The sequence below is a fragment of the Lissotriton vulgaris genome, chromosome 1_1 (assembly GCF_964263255.1).
Source record: "Lissotriton vulgaris chromosome 1_1, aLisVul1.2, whole genome shotgun sequence".
In the NCBI taxonomy this organism is placed as follows: domain Eukaryota; kingdom Metazoa; phylum Chordata; class Amphibia; order Caudata; family Salamandridae; genus Lissotriton; species Lissotriton vulgaris.
The window spans coordinates 1,324,592,709-1,324,611,699 of NC_141685.1; the positions used below are offsets into that span (position 1 = coordinate 1,324,592,709).

Consider the following 18,991-nt stretch of genomic DNA (forward strand, 5'->3'; position numbering starts at 1 on the left):
ACAGTTAGCTGTTTTCTGATTCTATGCTTCAAAATGTTGTGTTAATTGAATACAAACTATATACTCCTACTAAATACGTGTCTAAACAGTTTCTGAGTTTAAACCACATTCTATAGTGAAGAGAAAATCTGAACTAGTCACATTAAGGTCAAACAATAAATTAATTGTGCAAAGGGAAAGCTTCTGGTTAAAGGCCTGTGAAAATCAAAGACTTATGTTTTCATTTCAGCACCAAATGACTGTGTGTTACGTTTTGAAATGCTTTTTTATGTTTGAAGCCAAGGCAGATTTGTCATTAGTAGTACTTAATTTCATAGGATTTTTTCATGCTCAATCACCCCATTTCTTAGCCAATAGGAAGGTGATTACTGCAAACCGCATTGTAGATACTGGAAGGTCCTTGACATATATTAGCAATGCCAATTAGGATGAGGACACAAAACGTACCCACCATATCAGCTATGAAGCCTAACGTTTGACAGCAAAACTCTTACACTGGGAGGAGGCGGGGTGCAGCATGGCCATGCTACATGCAAGACGTCCGCTCCCGGGAGATGACATCCTGTACAACCGGGGTCACCTCCAACCCGAAGGATTTCATTCACATAGGGGTTTAATACAGCCAATGAAGGCATTTGTAGTGTATAAGCCAGTGCATACTGTTTCAGATTATCTAGCACATCTGGAAGCAGCAGTATCTCCAATGCTCATCTGTAAGTGTTGTATCAAATCTACATTCCAGTGTTGTCTAGCTTCAGTCTCCTCAGCCTGTTTAACATTCACAGCGCACATCATCACGCAATCTTACAGTAAGAATACGTCCAACAGCTTTGTTTAGCTGGGGTTTTTAATTGGTCAGTGGTCAGGAATGTCCTCATGAAAAACAGATCTCCTGGATGCAATTTTTTCTACATTTGTAACATTTTCTCAGTTTGGAAGCATAGCCTTTTTTTCAAAATGTTGATATTACTGTGCTGGAGTTTAGCTCACAAAAAATAAATCATATATGAAAAGCGCAAAATAAATAAGAACCCATTTAACATAATTCAAAGAGTAAACATGCAAGCCCTTGCCTGAGCTTCACAGCTCCCCTATCTGGTATCTGTACACAAAGTGCATTATACATTAGTAAGATGGGCGACAGTAAGTAAGAACATGATAGACTAAAAGGTGCTTATAAAAAAAGGCACATTCTTATTAAAACAAGCGTTGGAAGCCCGCTACAAGTCCAATGCAGACTGTTCTGTAGTAGCACACTGTGGGAAGACCAGGGCCACTAACAGTCCTGGTCTTTTTAATTAAAGCAATTTTGGCTCTATGTAGCAAGCAGAATGCACAAAGATCTTTCTTTTACTCTTGCCTTGTTCTTTCCAACTTGTTAGGGCAATACATATAAAATTTGTTTCCGATCATTTGGTGGCGTGAAAGGTAACTGGTTGTTAATATCTAGAAGATAATGGAAAAGTAAGGCTGGAATCAGTCAATTAGATTTGACTACTCATTTGCCAGGCCTGGGGGATGATCGGGTCGCCAAGTAGTCCATGATGATAGTTGGAAAGTACGATAAGGGTATATAGAAAAACTTGCAGTCCCATCCGGGGGTGTAGCGGCTTCGTGGGTAGACAGCAGTGAGAGCGTGCTGTAGTGAGTCCACCACAAGGTGCAGGTTAGGGTTGCCTGTGGTCGACAGGTCCACAAGATTTTTGACGTCTAAGGAGAGAATATTGAACATGAGCAAACAGTTAATTTTCATATGCCAACTCTTGCAGTACCGCACTGGCTCTGCTCTTGGATCACCCATCTCTGCTCCTCCCCTTTAGCAATAACACCTTTATTCCCTCCTGTGGCACTATCTCTGCTATTATTTATGACTATTCTATTTTACTTTATGTCGCCAAGGCATTCATTACGGGTGAGCTGTGGGTGTGATAAATAGCCCTTACTCCAAGTTTTTGCCTTGTTAGGGAGGACTAACATGCATATATTTATGTTTGCTACATCAAAATCAACATATTTTTTAAATTAGCATACATTTCCCCCACTAAAACTGACCTAAGGAAAATTGCGATGGTCATTACTCCTTTAAGTATTTATCGCATTACACAAAATTCAATATATGTGACTTAAAGAGTCCCAGCATATACTTACTGGCTCACACGTAATGAAGGCCTCACTCTGCTGTCAGTCTCGAGCACAGACACTATTGTATCATATCATCACTCTTGTTTTGTTATTCTATAGCTAAACACTCAAACACTAACACTTCATAGTTCCTACAGCACAAACTAAATTGCCTTCTCTGCCATCTTCCTTGAAGCAGTCCTAACAAGTTGAAAAAATATCTTTCCCACAGTTGTGTCCCAGCTGATGAAAAATACTTCCCCCAACATGTCTGCCAATTTCCAGCAGTCTATACGAGGGGAGAAACTTAATAAATACTTCCTATATAGGTCTCGCCTACGCAGTGCTCATGCACAGTACAGGTGGACCTTTAGCCGGCGCACTGGTCATTTTCAAGCACACACTCATAGTAGCATCCACCTTGCGGGAGCGAGCAGGGGTGCGCCACAAGCATGTGTGCAGTGCTTGAAAATGAGAAGACTGTGCGCGCACGCACTCACCACTCGCAGAGCTGCTTATGTTGACAGGCCTCGCCGTTCTGAAATTTAGCCCTGATAATAGCGAGCGAATATTATTTTGGGCGCACGTTTTCCTCCCGTATGGTTTAATCTATGGCAGAAGCTGGTATAGGCTTTCCCCATACTCAGTTTACAATGTAGGTTAAGTGTTTGGTATCACATGATGTATCAAATTATTAATTTTCATCATACATGAATTGTTTGCATTCCACTGCAAGTTTGAAAGATGGCTTATTTTCCTGCACACTGCCCCTGTATATAAAATGTCTAAACAGAAACTCTCAGTTTCATGTGCTGCTGCATTTTACAACACCCCTCCCCCCCGCCTTAAGCCAGCCCCGTCACTCGATAGACAGGAGGGAGGTATAGGCAGTGCAGCAACACTGTCCAAGCCGTTTCCACTAAAAGCCTTGCTCAGACAGTACAGTATAGGGGGCGAAGTATCATGTCCATCTGTAAGTGCTGCTTACCTGTTATGTGATCAAACACATTGACACACACCGTGAAAAGTGAACGATTTAACAGAATGTTGTCAGAGACGTTCTCTCTGGGTACAATGGCACAATGCTATGCCCTGTTGCCAGTTACCGCATTTAGTTATGACTACCAATCAGAAGTAATGTGACAAGGAGGTGCCCTGCAAGTGAAGGGGGCTTCAGAGGCAGCATAGGCAACTGAAATACAAAGGCTCTTTCATACAGAACACGCAGTAGAGCAACTTACATAATCATGTATGGTTGGATGGAACTTGACAGAGGCATGGAAAAACGTCATGTAGGACTTTGACTATATAAGTATTAGTTCTGTTCTTTGCTGTGTTTTTCTCTTAATTGCAGAGGGCACTATACTTATCCACACAGATCCAAACATGTGTATTGTTATGCTGTTTTCCTACAAAACTGAGGATTTTGAATATGTTTTGACTTGCTTTAACATGCCAAGGAGGGCTTTTCTGCAAGCTAATTTATTTCTGATGCAACATGAAGGTTGAGTTCCTTGCCACCTTCTCAGATCTCCTCTGTAACCAGGACAGTTTATTGCTTGCGATCGCTCTCAAAACGCATTTGTGGTTCATCTCTTAAGGCTGGTGGATTTCCTGATGCACTGACAATGATTAGTTATTCGTTTCTCACGAGTCAATGATGAAAAGATAACAGGAGTTTTCACTCGTTTAGATGCATAGGACTCATTATATTGCCCATTCCTTTGAACTCTGCATCTTGCTTTGCGTATACCTAATGCAGTTTTTTCCCCAATACTGTTTAATCTGTCATGCCTTAGTAGTGCAGACCGCTGTTTGCACTTTCCTTCTTCAGCGACTTTAAATTAACAATTAGCAGTATGCCTTGCCAAGAGTTCAATTAGAAATTGATTTCTAACTGGTAGGCCCACTTAGCATTTCCTGAGATTACCTGTGCTGACCAGTTCCTGTTGAGTAATACGGAGATCTTTGTTAGGTCTTAATACAAATCTGTTTTCCAAGGGACAATATTAAACACCAAACCAAGTTATGTACCTGGAAAAATGTTAAATAGTTGAGTAGCTTGGAGTAAAAGGGCTAAAAAAGTTTACCAGATTTTTTGAGGTGGCACTCTTCAAATGGGTGGATTGTTTTTATGTTCTTCTGTGTTCAAGTAAATGGTCAATCTTCTCCTATAAGGAGAAGTTCCTAAGTTTACTTTGCGTAAATGTTGCCTTTGCATTCGCTAACAATTTTTTTTTACAATTAGATCTATTGGAGTTTAAGGGCTGCACTTTCAGTCGGGGTTTACTTTTTGTTTCTAGTAATAAAAGTATGCGTTTATAAAATTTAATGGTCTTTCAACTCTCCCTTGCCCCTATAAAAAAACATGCGTTTGCAATGCAATAGGTCTTGCATTTACGCAAGTTCAAGATTTTGGCATTGTAAATGACAATGCCTTTTATTTATATTTTTTTAAAAACCAAAACATAAATAAGAGGCATTGTCTTTTACAATGCCAATAGCTCCAACGCACGTAAATGCGAGACCTATTGCATTGCAAATGCTTGTTTCTGTAGGGCTTCGCAGACTAAAAACAAGTAAAGCAATGTTTTTCTTTTTCATTGTAAATGTTAATTTTTTTCCTTCTAAAACAGTAGATTAGCTATATCAATCTCCTCAATTACATACACAGTCATTACTGCCTAGCTTTAGTAGGTTGGGGCGCTTCATATGCTCGCTGCACTTAAGTATTAGACTTGCTTGAGCAGTCTAGTCTTCAATGATGCAGCTATGTTGATCATAATCTCCCTCCTCAACAAATTTGGAGGTCTAATTTATAATTTTGTAATAAGTATCAACTCAGTGTACCGATCGGTAGTCCGCATAATCCAGGATGGCGCCTCCCGCCAGTGTACGCTTGAGATCTCAGTTATTTAGAAACTAGCAGAAACAGGTGGTTTGGTTTGGTTTTCGATCTCAGAGTGCCCGAATCCTAGGGAGATGCTCCTTTCTCCGCTGGCAGCTGTTTTGAAATACTTGTGCTTTTTAACTTTCCTGTGTATTGGCAAGTTATTTCTTGGCATTGTGACTCATGGAAGATTCAATGAGTGATGAAGGTGGGCCATCCACAGGTCCCAACTATAGCCAATTTAAAACGTTTGATAGAAGCTGCAATTGAGGTGGCCTTTAAAGCTAGACAGGGTCCGCCTCCTGCTAAAATTCCTATGGTTCAAGCAGTTGGGGATACGATTAATGATCCTGATGAGGAGGAGAGAAAAAGCCGATTTATTAAGTGTCCACACTCGGCAGAAATTCTCCAGCATTTACGAGATAACTTAAGTTTGCCAACTTCTGTCTTATCGGCAGAAGAAGAGGATTTCTTTACATAGTACCAGTGGCTGTAGCCAGAGTCTGTTCCGCTGCATAGTGCCACATGCTGTGTGCTGTCCCATGAATGGAAGGAAGCAGACAACACCTCCTTTCCCAGTTATCTTTCCAGACCCTACCCTGTAGATAAGTGTGCAGATGAATTCCCTGCAGTAGTGAAGGTTGGCAGCATCATGACTAATCTGTCCTTGCAGGGTCATATAATTTTGGAAGATGCCTTTTCTCCTAGCTCTACAACTAAAAAGGTGGAAAGGGCGATCAAGAGATCATATGCAGCTTCCAACTTTTCTTTCAGGGCGAAAATATACTACCTACACTGTCTAATCTCTTCTTAAAGATTTTCAGTCACTTGCAGATCAGGTGAATGAGGGAGTAGACTGTTCGGCAACTCTGGCCAATATGGAACAATAAGTCAGGTTCCCATCAGATTTTTTTTGACAATCTATATGCCTTAGCTGCTGCTTCAGGAGCATTGATTGTCATTCATTGTCACCTTTGCCTACACTTCTGGTAGGTCGATGCCATGCAAAAATCATTCTTGGTGAAATTACCATTCAATGGGTCCCGACTCTTTGAGTAACAGTTAAAGGATATGGTAAAAAAAAGTTAAAAAATAAGAAACACTTATTTCTAGTCCAATCCTTTTCTAAAGGAATGGGTTTTGGATAGAGAAAGGCTTTTCCAACTGGTTCTTCCAGAGGTTCTTTCCAACCCTTTCAATGGAGGGGTCACAGCTGTGGGACCTCAAATCCAGGTTCCAGTCATCTGGTTCCACTCCCAATCCCCCTCCAACAAAAGCATGACTACTTGAACGTCATCCATGAGGGAAGCTGCTTGTTACTGTTTTAGGAGACTTGGCATCATTCAGTAACAGACCGTGGGCTTTAGATGTAGTCTCACAAGGATATCAGAAAGAGTTTACACAGACATTGAACTCATTTTTCAGATCAACTCCTCTTTCAAGGCAACCACTTCCGCGACAAGCTCTTCTAGTGGGAATCCATATGCTGCTTCAAAAAAATGTTATTATTACAGTGCCTCCAGTTGAGCAATGCCGAGAATTCTACAATTTTCTTTTCCTTGTACAAAAAGCCTCAGGGGATTGTGGTCCAACGTTGGACCTGAAGGACATGAATGATTTCATCTGTCATCACACTTTCAAGATGGTGACTCTGTAGAATATTTTTCAATTGATGAACAAAGGAGGCTACCTAGCATCACAAAATATGTTGGATACCTGTTTTCACATCACAATTCATCCAAGCCACCAGAAGTACCTCAGAGTTTTGGTGCAAGATCAGCACTACCAGTTTTCTGTTATAGAATTTGGTTTGCATTCAGTGCAAAGAGTTTTTAGAAAGCTCTTGGCCCCATTCATGGGTATTCTGCATGCTGAATGAATGCAAGTCTATTCCTAACTTGATAGCTGGTTAATTGCATCTTCTTCTTTCCTAAAGGCATAGAAGGGCATTGGGCAGATTTACCATATTCTGTTGGATCACAGGTTCAACCTGAATCTCAGCAAATCACATCTTCATCCGTTCCAGTCGAATTGATGCAGTATTCTCTCTTTCTCCATTTCTGGGAGATAGGTCTGTGGGCAGAACACACTCTCTCCACTCTCTTAACTGCAGTGTATCTTCTTGGGGGAAGGGGTGAATGGGCCTGCTGACTAGCTCAGTCAGAGATTCCCATTATCAGAATACCTATTTCGTTCCCCTCACATTTTTCAAGAGCTCTTGCAGAGGTTTGGTCATCCTTGGCTAGACCTTGTTGGCACAGAGTCCAACTCCCTCTTACCACAGTTCTGCTCTCTGATTCCCTCCACAGCAGCTTGGGCAAAATATGTTATTTCAATCCAGTGGCCAAGGGGGCTTCTTTATTATGTCCTCCTTTTAACTAATCCAACAAGTGTTAAAGTAAATTCAAGAAGATGAGGTATTCTTAGTGGTACCAGAGTGGTCTAGGAAAACTTGATTTCTTCTCTTACTTCAGACAGCGGTCCATCCTCCCTGGCAGTTTCCATTACTTCCCGCTCCAGTGAGATTATCTCCTTTGTCACGAGTCCCTGAAGTACCTCCATCTTGGTGTATGGCTGTTGAATGGCAAATCCTATTAGGACAGGGTTACTCATCAAGTAGTGGAATGTATTCAGAATTCTAGATGCCAGTCAACACACAAATCATATCGTTGTCACTGGTGACATTTTTAATCATAATGCCATAGTAGTAATCTTATCCCTACAACTTGTGCTTCTGTCAACATTTTAGACTTCTTACAAGATAGTTTTGAACTAGGTCTAGTTGTATCCACAATTAGGAAACAATGGGCAGCTATCCAATCTTTAAGTTTGGTGGGGTGGTCAGTGTTTCAGCAGTGGCTCCTCTAGCATCGTGTCACTTCTGGAGCTTTTTTCTCAAAAGATCCAATTTCCTTTCCATCTTGGGACTTACCCTTGGTCCTTCATGTATTAACGGGTCCTCCCGTTAAGCTTTTGGAAAAGTCTTTATTAAAAATACCTGACCTCTAAGGTGGTATTCATAGTTGCCATTTATTCAAGGAGAAATATTGGGGAAATTAGAGCTTTGCTTTCCTTCATCCGTTTTTTTCCAGGTAAGGTTTGTCGGAGCACCCTCTTCTTGCCCAACATACCCTCTTCTTTTCAATGCTCATAGGACATTGTCCTTCCAGTGATCTATCCTCTTCCATCCTACACAACTCCACACACTCTTGACGTGCAAAGAGCATTTTTCGTCTACTTAGAGAGAATGTAAATGTAAATGTAAATGTACAGGAATTTATATAGCGCAAATCACCAACCGGTTTCTAAGCGCTTGCTTAGGGAACCCGTCCTGGTATTCCCCTGTGAGATAACCCCGGCAGGGTATCCGCAAGGTGAAAGGCAGGCATCCCGCCGCGAGGGGCTGTTGTGGAGATTAAGCAAGCTATTGCCCAGAGTCGCAGAGTGTGAACACGTGAATCGAGTAGGCACCGGAGCGAGAATTCTCGAGTCCATAGACATTTTAGGACTCAAGACCCCGCTGAGCCAGGAATTGAACCCTGGTCCCGGGCTGACCTCTGCTTCCAGGTCTGCCTCCTCTAACCAGTGAGCCACAAGTGAGAACTTCCTCCTTTCGGAAAGTAGACTCTCTGTTCATTACTTTTGGCCTTTTGAGTAGAGGTATTCGTCCATCCACATCAACTGCTTCAAGATGGATCATGACAGCCATAATCAAACGTTATGAAATGTCAGGTTCAGAGGTTCCCACTCAGTTACACAGTAGATGCACTAGGGGAATTTCAACATCATGTGCATCAAACATCACTAAAAGGGATTTTTTGTGCATCTAAATCAAAATCCGCTCACACCTTTCACATTACCAGTTGCATTTTAGTGGGAATTTTCCATTGGATTTTGGGAACCATGTATAGTGTCTTCTCTGTCTGAAACATAAGATGTCATAATGCAACCGCACGTTTAAAATAACATTAGAAAGAGGAGATTTGATAAAAAGAAAAATATTCACAGATGTGCAGCAAATCTATTGACACATTGATTTATTAAGTGTGTTGGAAAATAAAGTGTTCAATCATTTCTGCTTGGGTATTGTTTAAACTTTTAAGGAAAGCTTTGAGGAAGATGGACGAGGAGGCCGGCAATGGCCTAGTTATTGACCAGTAATCTTTAATTGTTCTAGTCCAGGTCTTCTTCAATGCAGTACTGAAACTAACTCCCCCCTCGGGTGTAAGGGTTGATTATTTAATATCCTAATCTTTTTTAAAGGCTTGATGTGCAACAGGAAGCATTCACTAAGTTCCTCCCCTTTTATAGACTGCTGGGTAATGGCAGCCATGTTGGGGGTACTATTTTCGTCAGCTGGGGAACAACTTTGGAGGGAACGTTATTTTCTCTGCTTGCCAGGACTGTGGCGGGGAAGAACTTGACTCGGAGTAATGAAGATTACTGGCAAGTAACCAGGCTATTGGATCCTACAGTTCTAACTTTGCTATTGCAACGTAGAGCACAGACAACACTGCATACTACAGTACAAACACCAATACTTGCCGCGGCATTAACTCTGCCAATAAATTGTACAGCTTAAACACTGTTCTACCCTACCGCAATAACTTTGCTATTAGATCCAAAAGTCAGTTGCATGTTCTTAGATGCAGCAATGTGATAATTGAATTTCAAAACATATATGTAACACCCCTCATAAACAAGGGGATATAGTTATTTTAATACTCTTATGAGAAAATGAATGTAAAACAGTAAGTCAATAGATCTCCTACAGATGCCTTCCCCAACCCACAATAGATGACCAAGGAACTCACAGGTGTTGTAATATTGCTGTCCATAGCTCTCCTTGACATCGTTCGGCACACGGGTCCACACGGCATGTAAACTTTCCTCCACTATTTGCTTGGTGGAAAAATTAGTCTTGAAGCAGCCAGGCTCCACAATTGAGACATTAACGCCAAATGCCTTGAGGTCACGCCTAATGATTGACACAGAACACGCAGAAAAAGGTTGAGGAATGGTTCTGAATCGCAAGACACTCTATAAAAAAACAAGCACTGCAAGCATAAGACCACACACTGAGAATGTAATGCTCAGGGTCACATTGCTGCTGGAACACTCCATTTTAAAATCTCAGTAACATTGAAACATCTCAAGTGAAATAAATTCCATGTTATGAAACGTATGCCCGTTTCCATCTAAAATACCTACTCTCGAGATCTGTACACCTTATTAGGCTCACATCTCTACCGAATCTTCTTGAGTAGCATTTTCATGGAAGAGAAAGGGGCTTTGCTGGAGCACTGGAAAGTTGAATGGGGGATTATATGGTCTTAGTTAGAGGTTTGTGGACACTGTACTGAGGCACAGAAGTTGTGGAGTAGCTTATATGCCAAACTTGTAGGTCCTCACCATATTTCTGCTCGGGGAGCTGCCATTTTTCTACCTGAGATGCTTCTGCTGGGTTCGCCCTCAGAAACCCTTGACCACTGGCTCGACTGACATTGGACGACCAGCCAAAGTTCCTTTGTCCTTTCAACATATTTAAGCTGGATGTTCTGATTTATTTTTCACTTGTTCGGGGCCACCAAGGAAAGCCTGGCTGTTCCAAACAGGATAGCAAATAAATTACCTCCGCACACTTAGAGAAAACTCCCGGCATTTCTTATTTGTTTTTCAAAACAATGTTCTGCTTGGTAAGTTTTTATTTACAAAAACAAAGAAGTTTTCTGTGCAGGTGTTGTCCACACAACAAGCCTTCAGGGCTTTCAGTGGGGCCGCCATGGTATCTCTCCTCTGAGGGCACAGAGATCTTGGTGCGGGTCTCTAAATAAGGCACGCTGAAATCCACCAGGGCAGCCAAGAACATCCCTCTGCTGCCCTGGCAGAACAGAGTATAGCCTCACGATCCATAAATGAGGGCTTAAGTACGTATGTAATGTCTTTATATAGGGGCAGCAACTAATCTGAAGTAATCCATGTTTTTTTCTTTTTAAATGTGTCTTATTTTAATTTTGACACAATTTGGTCAACGCAGTTGTAAAAAGATGACAGGTTAAAAAAACTTTTTCCTCCAAACTCATGTCAGTCATTTGACTGGATGGCCATGCCAGCAATGTGTTCCTTACCTCAAGCTGTCAGAGAAAGCCTCCACTCCATACTTAGAAATGGAGTACCCTCCGGCAACGAGTGCGATCCTCCCAAAAGCACTGCTCACATTGGCAATCCTGCCCTTGCACTTCCTCACCAGGGACACCAGGCTGAGGGTCACATCGATGAGGCCTAACAAGTTCACGTCGATCACCTTTGCAAAATCGTCTTTTGTCAACCACTCATTGGGTGCCATGGGGAAGCCCATACCGGCATTGTTCACGAGACCCCAGAGTCCTGGTAAAAGAACAAAATAATAGAGTGAAGCATTTATACCCTTGAATCTTTTATACCCACACTGAAGGAAGGTAATTATTTTAGGAAATAGTAAAAAAGAGTGGGAAAGCCCTTGGTTTAGGCGGATTAAGCTTCTTGCTTGAGACATCCATTTATAGCTGGACAACGACAACAAAAAGTTCTGCAGTAAGCATAAGTGGATCGCAGTGCAAATTCTCCATTTGTATTTTTTCTGTCTACTGTGAAAGGAAACAAAAGGTGGAAGGCACCTGTTAATCATGTAGCAAACCTCAAACCACAGCAAGAATACAAACCTGCCCATTTTATCACTGTCTCTATCTTATCAAAATATAATTTGTAGTTAATCTCTTCTCATTTACTGATGGAAGCTGATTTAAAGAAAAAATAAATCAATTGCCTGGTTATGCTTCTTAGCATTTTTTAGGAGAGTATGGCATATGACCAGATGCAATTTTTTGTTCTTTCGCAAATAACTCCACAGTTTCTTCTCGTTCATCTGGTAATGGTCGTCGTTTTTTTTGTCCCTGATATGAGGAATTATCTGCATTAATTATGATGTGTGAAGTTGCTCAATGTCCCTTCCTTTCCCATCTTTTGGCCAGTAGCCTGTACTCCTACTTTTAGTACAGGTGCTACAGCAATGCCAACTACCTTTTTCAGATTGACTCCAATGACCACCAAATCCCCATCTGACTTGAAAAAAATTGTAAGTAGTTGGATTGTATAAATCTATGAATTATAAAGAACATTATCTGCTATACCAGAGCCAAACTTCATGTCCTTTCAATTAACATACCAGCTTAGGATCTTTAAAAGACATGCCACAAAAACGTAGTAATCTGACATAGATCTTCCATTTGAGCCACAGGTCAATGCTGTGGTCTACATAGTCCTAAGAGAATGATTTACTGATTGACTGCAAAGACTTCAAAGCGGGGTCACAGGGCTGTGTTACACTCTGCAGAAACATAACAATGTGAAACAGTCCTCAAAGTGATGAAAATTCATACAATGGTCCATAGTGGAGTCAAGCACTAAGTTCAAAACACTCTGCATCTTGTGCAATGTTAACAGAGCGAAGACGAATGGTACCATTGTTATCTTATGACTTTCTACTCAATAAACAGAATCATACACTTTGCCACCTAAGACCTACCGTTAATACATTTTCAAGAGATAAAGTCACATAGACATCAGTCGTTAGGAGTCCTGGGGTCTCACACTCTGGATAACTGTGGACCGGTATCTAATGCAGAAGTGAACCATTTTTCCAACTCTACACTTAAAATATAGCTGTGCAGGATTATCATTCATCTCAAGCCATAGCACCAAAGACTGTAATTGATGAATGCTTGGTAGAGTATCGTCCCTGCATCGTACTGAACTCTAAGTTTTCCATTGGATGCCCAGGGTAATACTAGGTGTCTGTGATAAAGCATGCAACGTGATGAGTGGTGAGGAGAAGTCAGCAAAGGAGCGGTCAGTTGCCCTGCTGGTAGGTGGAAGTGCTTTACTTCGTCTCATCCAGGATTTTAAAAAGCCAAACTGTTGCTTGAATGAAACTGGAAAAGGTTGCAGATCTTCACTATGCCTCTGTTTTAAAAATAAATACAAATATTCTCCTGAAAAAATTTTTTATTCCCCACAAAGTATTTGGCACTTATTGAGAGAACTGTGTGTCAACTATTTTAAACTGTAACTAAGAAAGAACAGTTTCTTTCCAAAGGAAGTAGGGATTGTATGAGACAGGTGGACCAACACCACCAAACATCAAAAGATGAGATAAGGGAAAACTCCAGTCCTATGCATAGCAATAATCTGGAGAAAGAAGAACATTACCCGATCTTCGAGATATGGAGCCTGTCTCCTGAACTTTGGCTTCCCTTCCTGGTTAACAAGCTATTTCTCCAGTAACAATAATGATTTTAAATCTCCATGAACAACCCTCAAATACCCCATATCTGTCTGAACTAGTTATCAACAAGGACCAACCATCGTACAGAGATGATTTCAAATATGCCACATCTTCCTAAAAAATCATCACAAAACTAACTTTTTATAAATCTGAAATTTCTCAGTGGCCATCACACTTGGAGAGCTCAATAACAATAATCTCCAATTGGTCAAAATTTGCATACAAATTCTGGTTGTCATTTTGGCTCCCTCTACCATAAGCGTCAGCAATTTACACAATATCTATCGTTTTGCATAGACACCCTTTTGGAACACCAGCCAGTAGAAGAAACACTAAAAATGCACTGTGTATCCTCTTATACACATCTATATTTAGAATGAATTACTTTTTATGTCCTATAATAGAGTAGTTTGATTTGTTTGTGAGCACATCAATCGCCCAGCAAAAATATGTCAATGTAAAACAAAATATTGTATTATCAAATTTAAATTTCTGTGTTTAAAATCTGATAGTCAGCCACTTGATGTACTTTTTGTTCAATGCCAATCAATTGATTTTACAAATGCTATTTATATTTTCCATTTATTGGGTGTAATGTATTTTTATAGACCTTTGTATTTGCATTTCCATTTTGTAAATCAACATACGCTACATTCAAAAGAGATTCAAAGATTTTTATTATGATTTGGAACTCAGAGGCCCACATAATGTACAATAATGATTTATTTAACGCAGTTTATGCAATGTAAATATATAAAATTATGAAATACAAAAGGAAACCAATCGGCGTACAACTATACTATAATTTAGATAAAATAGGTCCTACGCACAAAAAAAAGTGCAAATGCGCAATCAAATTAATTAAACTTTATAACACAATACTAAACATATTAAACATTATAACGCAATACTAAACAAGCATAATAAATGTTACAAACAAGTGGTGCAGAATGTTTTACAATACACCACTAAGAAGGTAGTTCTGTTTGTGCAATACGTCCAGCAGAACAAGCAAAATGGATACAATAATTTTATTTATTTAATGCAAAGTATTTGAGACCTAAAATGCAACATTCCACAAATTCATGACGAAATACAGTTATTATAAAATTACAAAAATTCAAACATTTTAAAAATAATTTAAAATTGTTTAAAAATTTAGAAAATATTTGCACAAATTATTTCTGCTGGTGGCACAAGGAGATATTTCTGGGCCTCGGCTACAATATTTATGCTGTACTTTAAAAACAATGTCTTAGCAATTGGCGCCACAATGAATGAAGGTGAGGACATACAAAAAGGGCATAATTTAAATCTTAAACACTTTACCACTAGAGATCACAAAACCTCTCCTTCCTTGGTAGCCCCTCCCAGGATCCAGTAATAATTTGTAACGGAAGCAGATTCAACGTTAATAACAAAATAGTTTTGCGCACACCATGGGGGAGGTTTCATAGTACATACGGTTGTGATTTTTACAAATGCTACTCGCCAGCAGTATTTTGTTCCAGGCATGCGGAGCACACAGTATGATGTCTTTTTTCCGGCTCACTTCATAAATTAATTTTTTAATCACATTTTCTAAGGTGATCTTTGGAAGGGGTGCAATCTTATTCTGACCAATTTTAATCATATCCAAGAGCTTTCATATAGTTTGAAAAGACAGCACTTCTTTCTTTCCAACAGTAAACAATTTCATATTTTAATGCAGCTTTGATGGAACCAGATTCACTATTCAGTAAGTTATCCCCCCACCTTAAAACAGAAGCCATAGCAAACACATTCGTAGATAGAAGCCCAAATTCAAGCCGAAATGCCAATGGTACGGCAGAAAATTTTAATTCCAGATTTGGCACCAAATATGCCCTTCAGCCTTCTCAAAAAAGGACCAATGCCGCTCACCCTTTACCTCACAGGCATAACTCCATGAAGGCGGAATCTTAAAGCTATAAAGCGCCAAAACATGGCCTTTGCCCGTAATACTTATATTGTCTGGTTAAGGCCCAGGTGTGAGATAAAACCTTGCTTCTACACTGACTGATGTGATCTTTATTTAAGCAATTGCTAGCAAAAAATCTACTTAGATATGGATCCAACTTCACCACTTCCAACTTGTCATTCCTCGGAAACCAGTACAAACCCTTCCTAATTCTGCACCCCTGGGACCTAAAAACCCTGATTTTACTCATAAAGATATTTATTTTTAGAAAGACTTAATCAGCTTAATTTCCTAACTCTGAGAGAAGCCTCTGTAGTTCTATCAGGGTTAAATCCAACATAACATCATCATCAGCGTAGAGTAGACAGCCAATGCTCATTGTTCCTAATTTATGGTGGGCCCCCCTTAGGCTGTCAAACTCTGCAAGGTAGGTCATGGATGAAAAGGAAGAAAAGAAGGGGTGCAAGTAAGCCTCCTGCTTCAGTCCATTGTACATCTCTACTTTTCTGGGCAGACCCTGGTTCCCTCCAATCAGAACCTGAGTCCAAGTTGAAGAGTGCAGAGCAGCAATCAACCTAATCAAATGTGTGAGGATCTCCAATGCCACCAATTTCCTACACAGCGTCCCACGGTCAACCATATCAAACGCTGTGGAGAAATCAATAAAAGCAGACTAAAAGGCCATTCCCTCGTCCACAGGATACTTCTTTATCAGTGTTTAGCAGGCCATAATATTATCTAAGGTTCCACAGATCTTACAAAAACCATCTTGTTCCACAGGAACAAGGTTATTACTAAATGCCCAGTGCTGAAGATGCAGGAGAATAGTCTTGAAGAACAGTTTGTCAATCACGTCCAATAGTGTAATTTGCCTGAAACTAGAAGGAAACGTTTTAGGACCCTTTTTAAATAGAGGCACAACAACACTTCTTTTCCAAGGAGATGGTATAACCCACAGAACAAAGCCCATGCTGAAACCTCTTGTTTAATAACAAATATCGGGAGTTCATCTGGACCCATTGCGCCAAAGAACCTTCCATCCTTAATAAAATTCTCCATCTCCTCACAAGAGGGTGGGGCATCCCTCGACTCCAACATCCCGCAACTGGAGATGACATCATAAATTGCGAGACACTTTGGGTCCACTTTGCATCGGATACAGGAATGGCCTCAGGCAAGAGAAGAAGCCATGTCCCAAATTGTTTTTCTTGGGACAATGATCAGAGTGTCAGCAAAACAATAAAGGAGCCTGGGGACTCGGGGGGAGTATCATCATTTTGAACATTGCCCAGCTACAGATAATGGCAGCTATCTCCAAAAGGTCACTTGTAAAAAGCAATGCCCCTATCCTACACCACCGGGAGTGATAGAGGTTCATCCCCAGATATCTTAAGGAAGTGGATTGCCAATTAATAATTTCTTCCCCAATTACCACCAAACTGCTTGATATGTCTGATTTCATTAGGTATAAATAGGACATTTCCCAATTCAGTTTGAGTCGTGAGATATTTCCAAATCATCGTAGAACATTCACCATAGGATTCAGATCCATCCTAATAGGTGTTATATAAAGTAGAAGTTTATTCACATGCAAGAAAACTATTTGAGTATCAGAATTCCCCAGTCCAACCCTTCTCGCCACATCCTGGAAGCAAATGGTTTCATTGCCAGGGCAAATAACAGCAGCAACATATTTATATATTTAATTCAAAAATTCATCAAGACCTAAAACAAATATTGCCATCTCAGGAAATTGAAGGCGTTCTCTGTGTCTAAAGACAATAGCACAGAACGGAGTACTTTTGTAACAGCCCCATCCATTACTTCAAGTACACTCCTCAGATTTTGTAATGTGCTACTTCCAGGTAATAACCCTTTTTGATATAGACGAAAAAGCGTTGGCATGTGAGGAAGCAGTCTTTGGGTCAGGATTTTAACCACAATTTTGCAATCTAGGTTCAAGATCAAGAGAGGACAGTGTCATGTCATATTTAACTGATATTTTCCTGGCTTCAACAAGGACACTATCTAGTTAGTTTATTGAGATACATGCTGCTTAGGTCCTGTGGGAGCTTACTCATACCTGGGACATTCCCAGTAGCTAAGTCAAGTAGAGCCCCTATGATTTCTTGACCCAAAATTGGTTATTCCATTTCCTCTCTTTCTCCTAGGTCCATTTGTGGTAGATCTAGTCCCGCTAAGTATGCTGCCATCTCCTTGTGTATGCATTTTCTTCGAGCATTGTATAAGGTAACATAGTAATAGCATTAATACTGTTGTACGTATGCCGAATATCCCCACAAACATCCCTTATTGCTGTCAAGGGTATCCCCAGGATCTCAGGTTTAAACCCAACTCATCTCCCTCCCAGTGGTGCTTTGCTATGTAAGCTGCATAATCTAAGAACAATATATTTCTACTAAGGAGGCATGCTCTTCCTTTGCAACATGAATGCCCCATGTTCAAATTGCTTCCAATCAGCACCCGGAAAGTAGTCAGTCCTACCCGTTTGTAAGCAAGATGGACTAGGTAACACTCTCCATGCAAGGATCAGGAAAAAACGAATCAGAAGGCTGCAGACTATTCAGAACTCAGCGGCCAGAATCCCTCTCAGCTTCCCATAACACTCACATAACACACCTGAAGAAGCTCCACCGGCTCCCCATACACAAACAAGCACAATTGAAACTCATCACCCACACCTTAAAGGCACTTCAAACACTGGTTCCTCAACTAGGAGCCAAAGGGGGTGAGAACAGGAACAGGTCGCCCCCCGACTCAATAGCTACACCACAACAAGAGACCTGCTCCTACTATATGTATGGACAATGATCCATCATGTGTCTCTTAAAGGAGACACCCAATTTTGAGTGTCACAGCAGTGGATCTAATTCTCACAACTGCCTCTCAATGTCCTAGATCACAACTTAAATTAAAATATGTGGTACTGTGTCTGCTAGTCCGCCCTCCCATCAATGTGTGAAGGACCTGAAAGAGGAGAAAAGGATGAGGAAAAGTTGGCAGAGCCTCACGGGAGTAACACCATGGGAGGTTACAGGCTGGTAATCGCCTGTGTCCTCAGGTTCTCATCATTAGCATCTGCCAACTGTAAGAAATATTAAGTAGATAGTGCAGAGAAAGAATAACACCAAAAGTGTGGTGTGTATTCTGAATATGACCCTATAGGGGTTCTGATATCTGACGTAGAAACCCGGTATCCCCCAGTTTAAAAATAAGCTAGGCAACACTGGCTATACTATTTTATTCCTTGCTGTGTGCCTGCTCAATTAAAACCAACATGTTTCATTGCCTTACAAAATTTTGTGGCAATTTCATCAGGGTTAGGGTCAGCGGCTTCATTGCACCTCATTTCTCCTCGTTTATTGTACCTGCAGAGAAACAACATACCACATTACATCAACATATACACCAGACAAGCATCAAATTAGAAGGATATATCTGTGGGAAATCAAAGATACCACGTGTGATCTATTTACTGGGTAGTTGCCACTCAGCGGCATACCTGCAACCCCGTAGGAGAAACTAATACACCCCCTGTAAATTCTTTACAGGTCTCGTTATGGTCACTGCAATAAGTCAGTCTGTGTAGGAAAGTTAGAGAAATCATTGCCAGTCTGATCAACCTCCTTGAATATTCCTAATACCCATAACACTTTGATCATGCCCTCAGGTCAGGGTGTACTGAATGCTGTATCTC

The 18,991-nt window shown here is 40.6% G+C and overlaps 1 protein-coding gene across 1 annotated transcript in view; it reads right to left on the bottom strand.

Moving 5' to 3' along the window:
- Nucleotides 1-836: 836 nt before the first annotated feature.
- The window catches only part of LOC147749089 (retinol dehydrogenase 7-like), a 53,253-nt gene continuing 35,098 nt past the window's right edge, over nucleotides 837-18,991 (bottom strand). The window contains exons 2-4 of the mRNA XM_086966036.1: nucleotides 11,140-11,398; nucleotides 9,826-9,989; nucleotides 837-1,710 (exon numbers count right to left, since the gene is read on the bottom strand). Coding sequence (XP_086822162.1) covers nucleotides 1,499-1,710; nucleotides 9,826-9,989; nucleotides 11,140-11,398 — 635 coding nt within the window. The 3' untranslated portion in view covers nucleotides 837-1,498. The remainder of the gene's footprint in view (nucleotides 1,711-9,825; nucleotides 9,990-11,139; nucleotides 11,399-18,991) is intronic.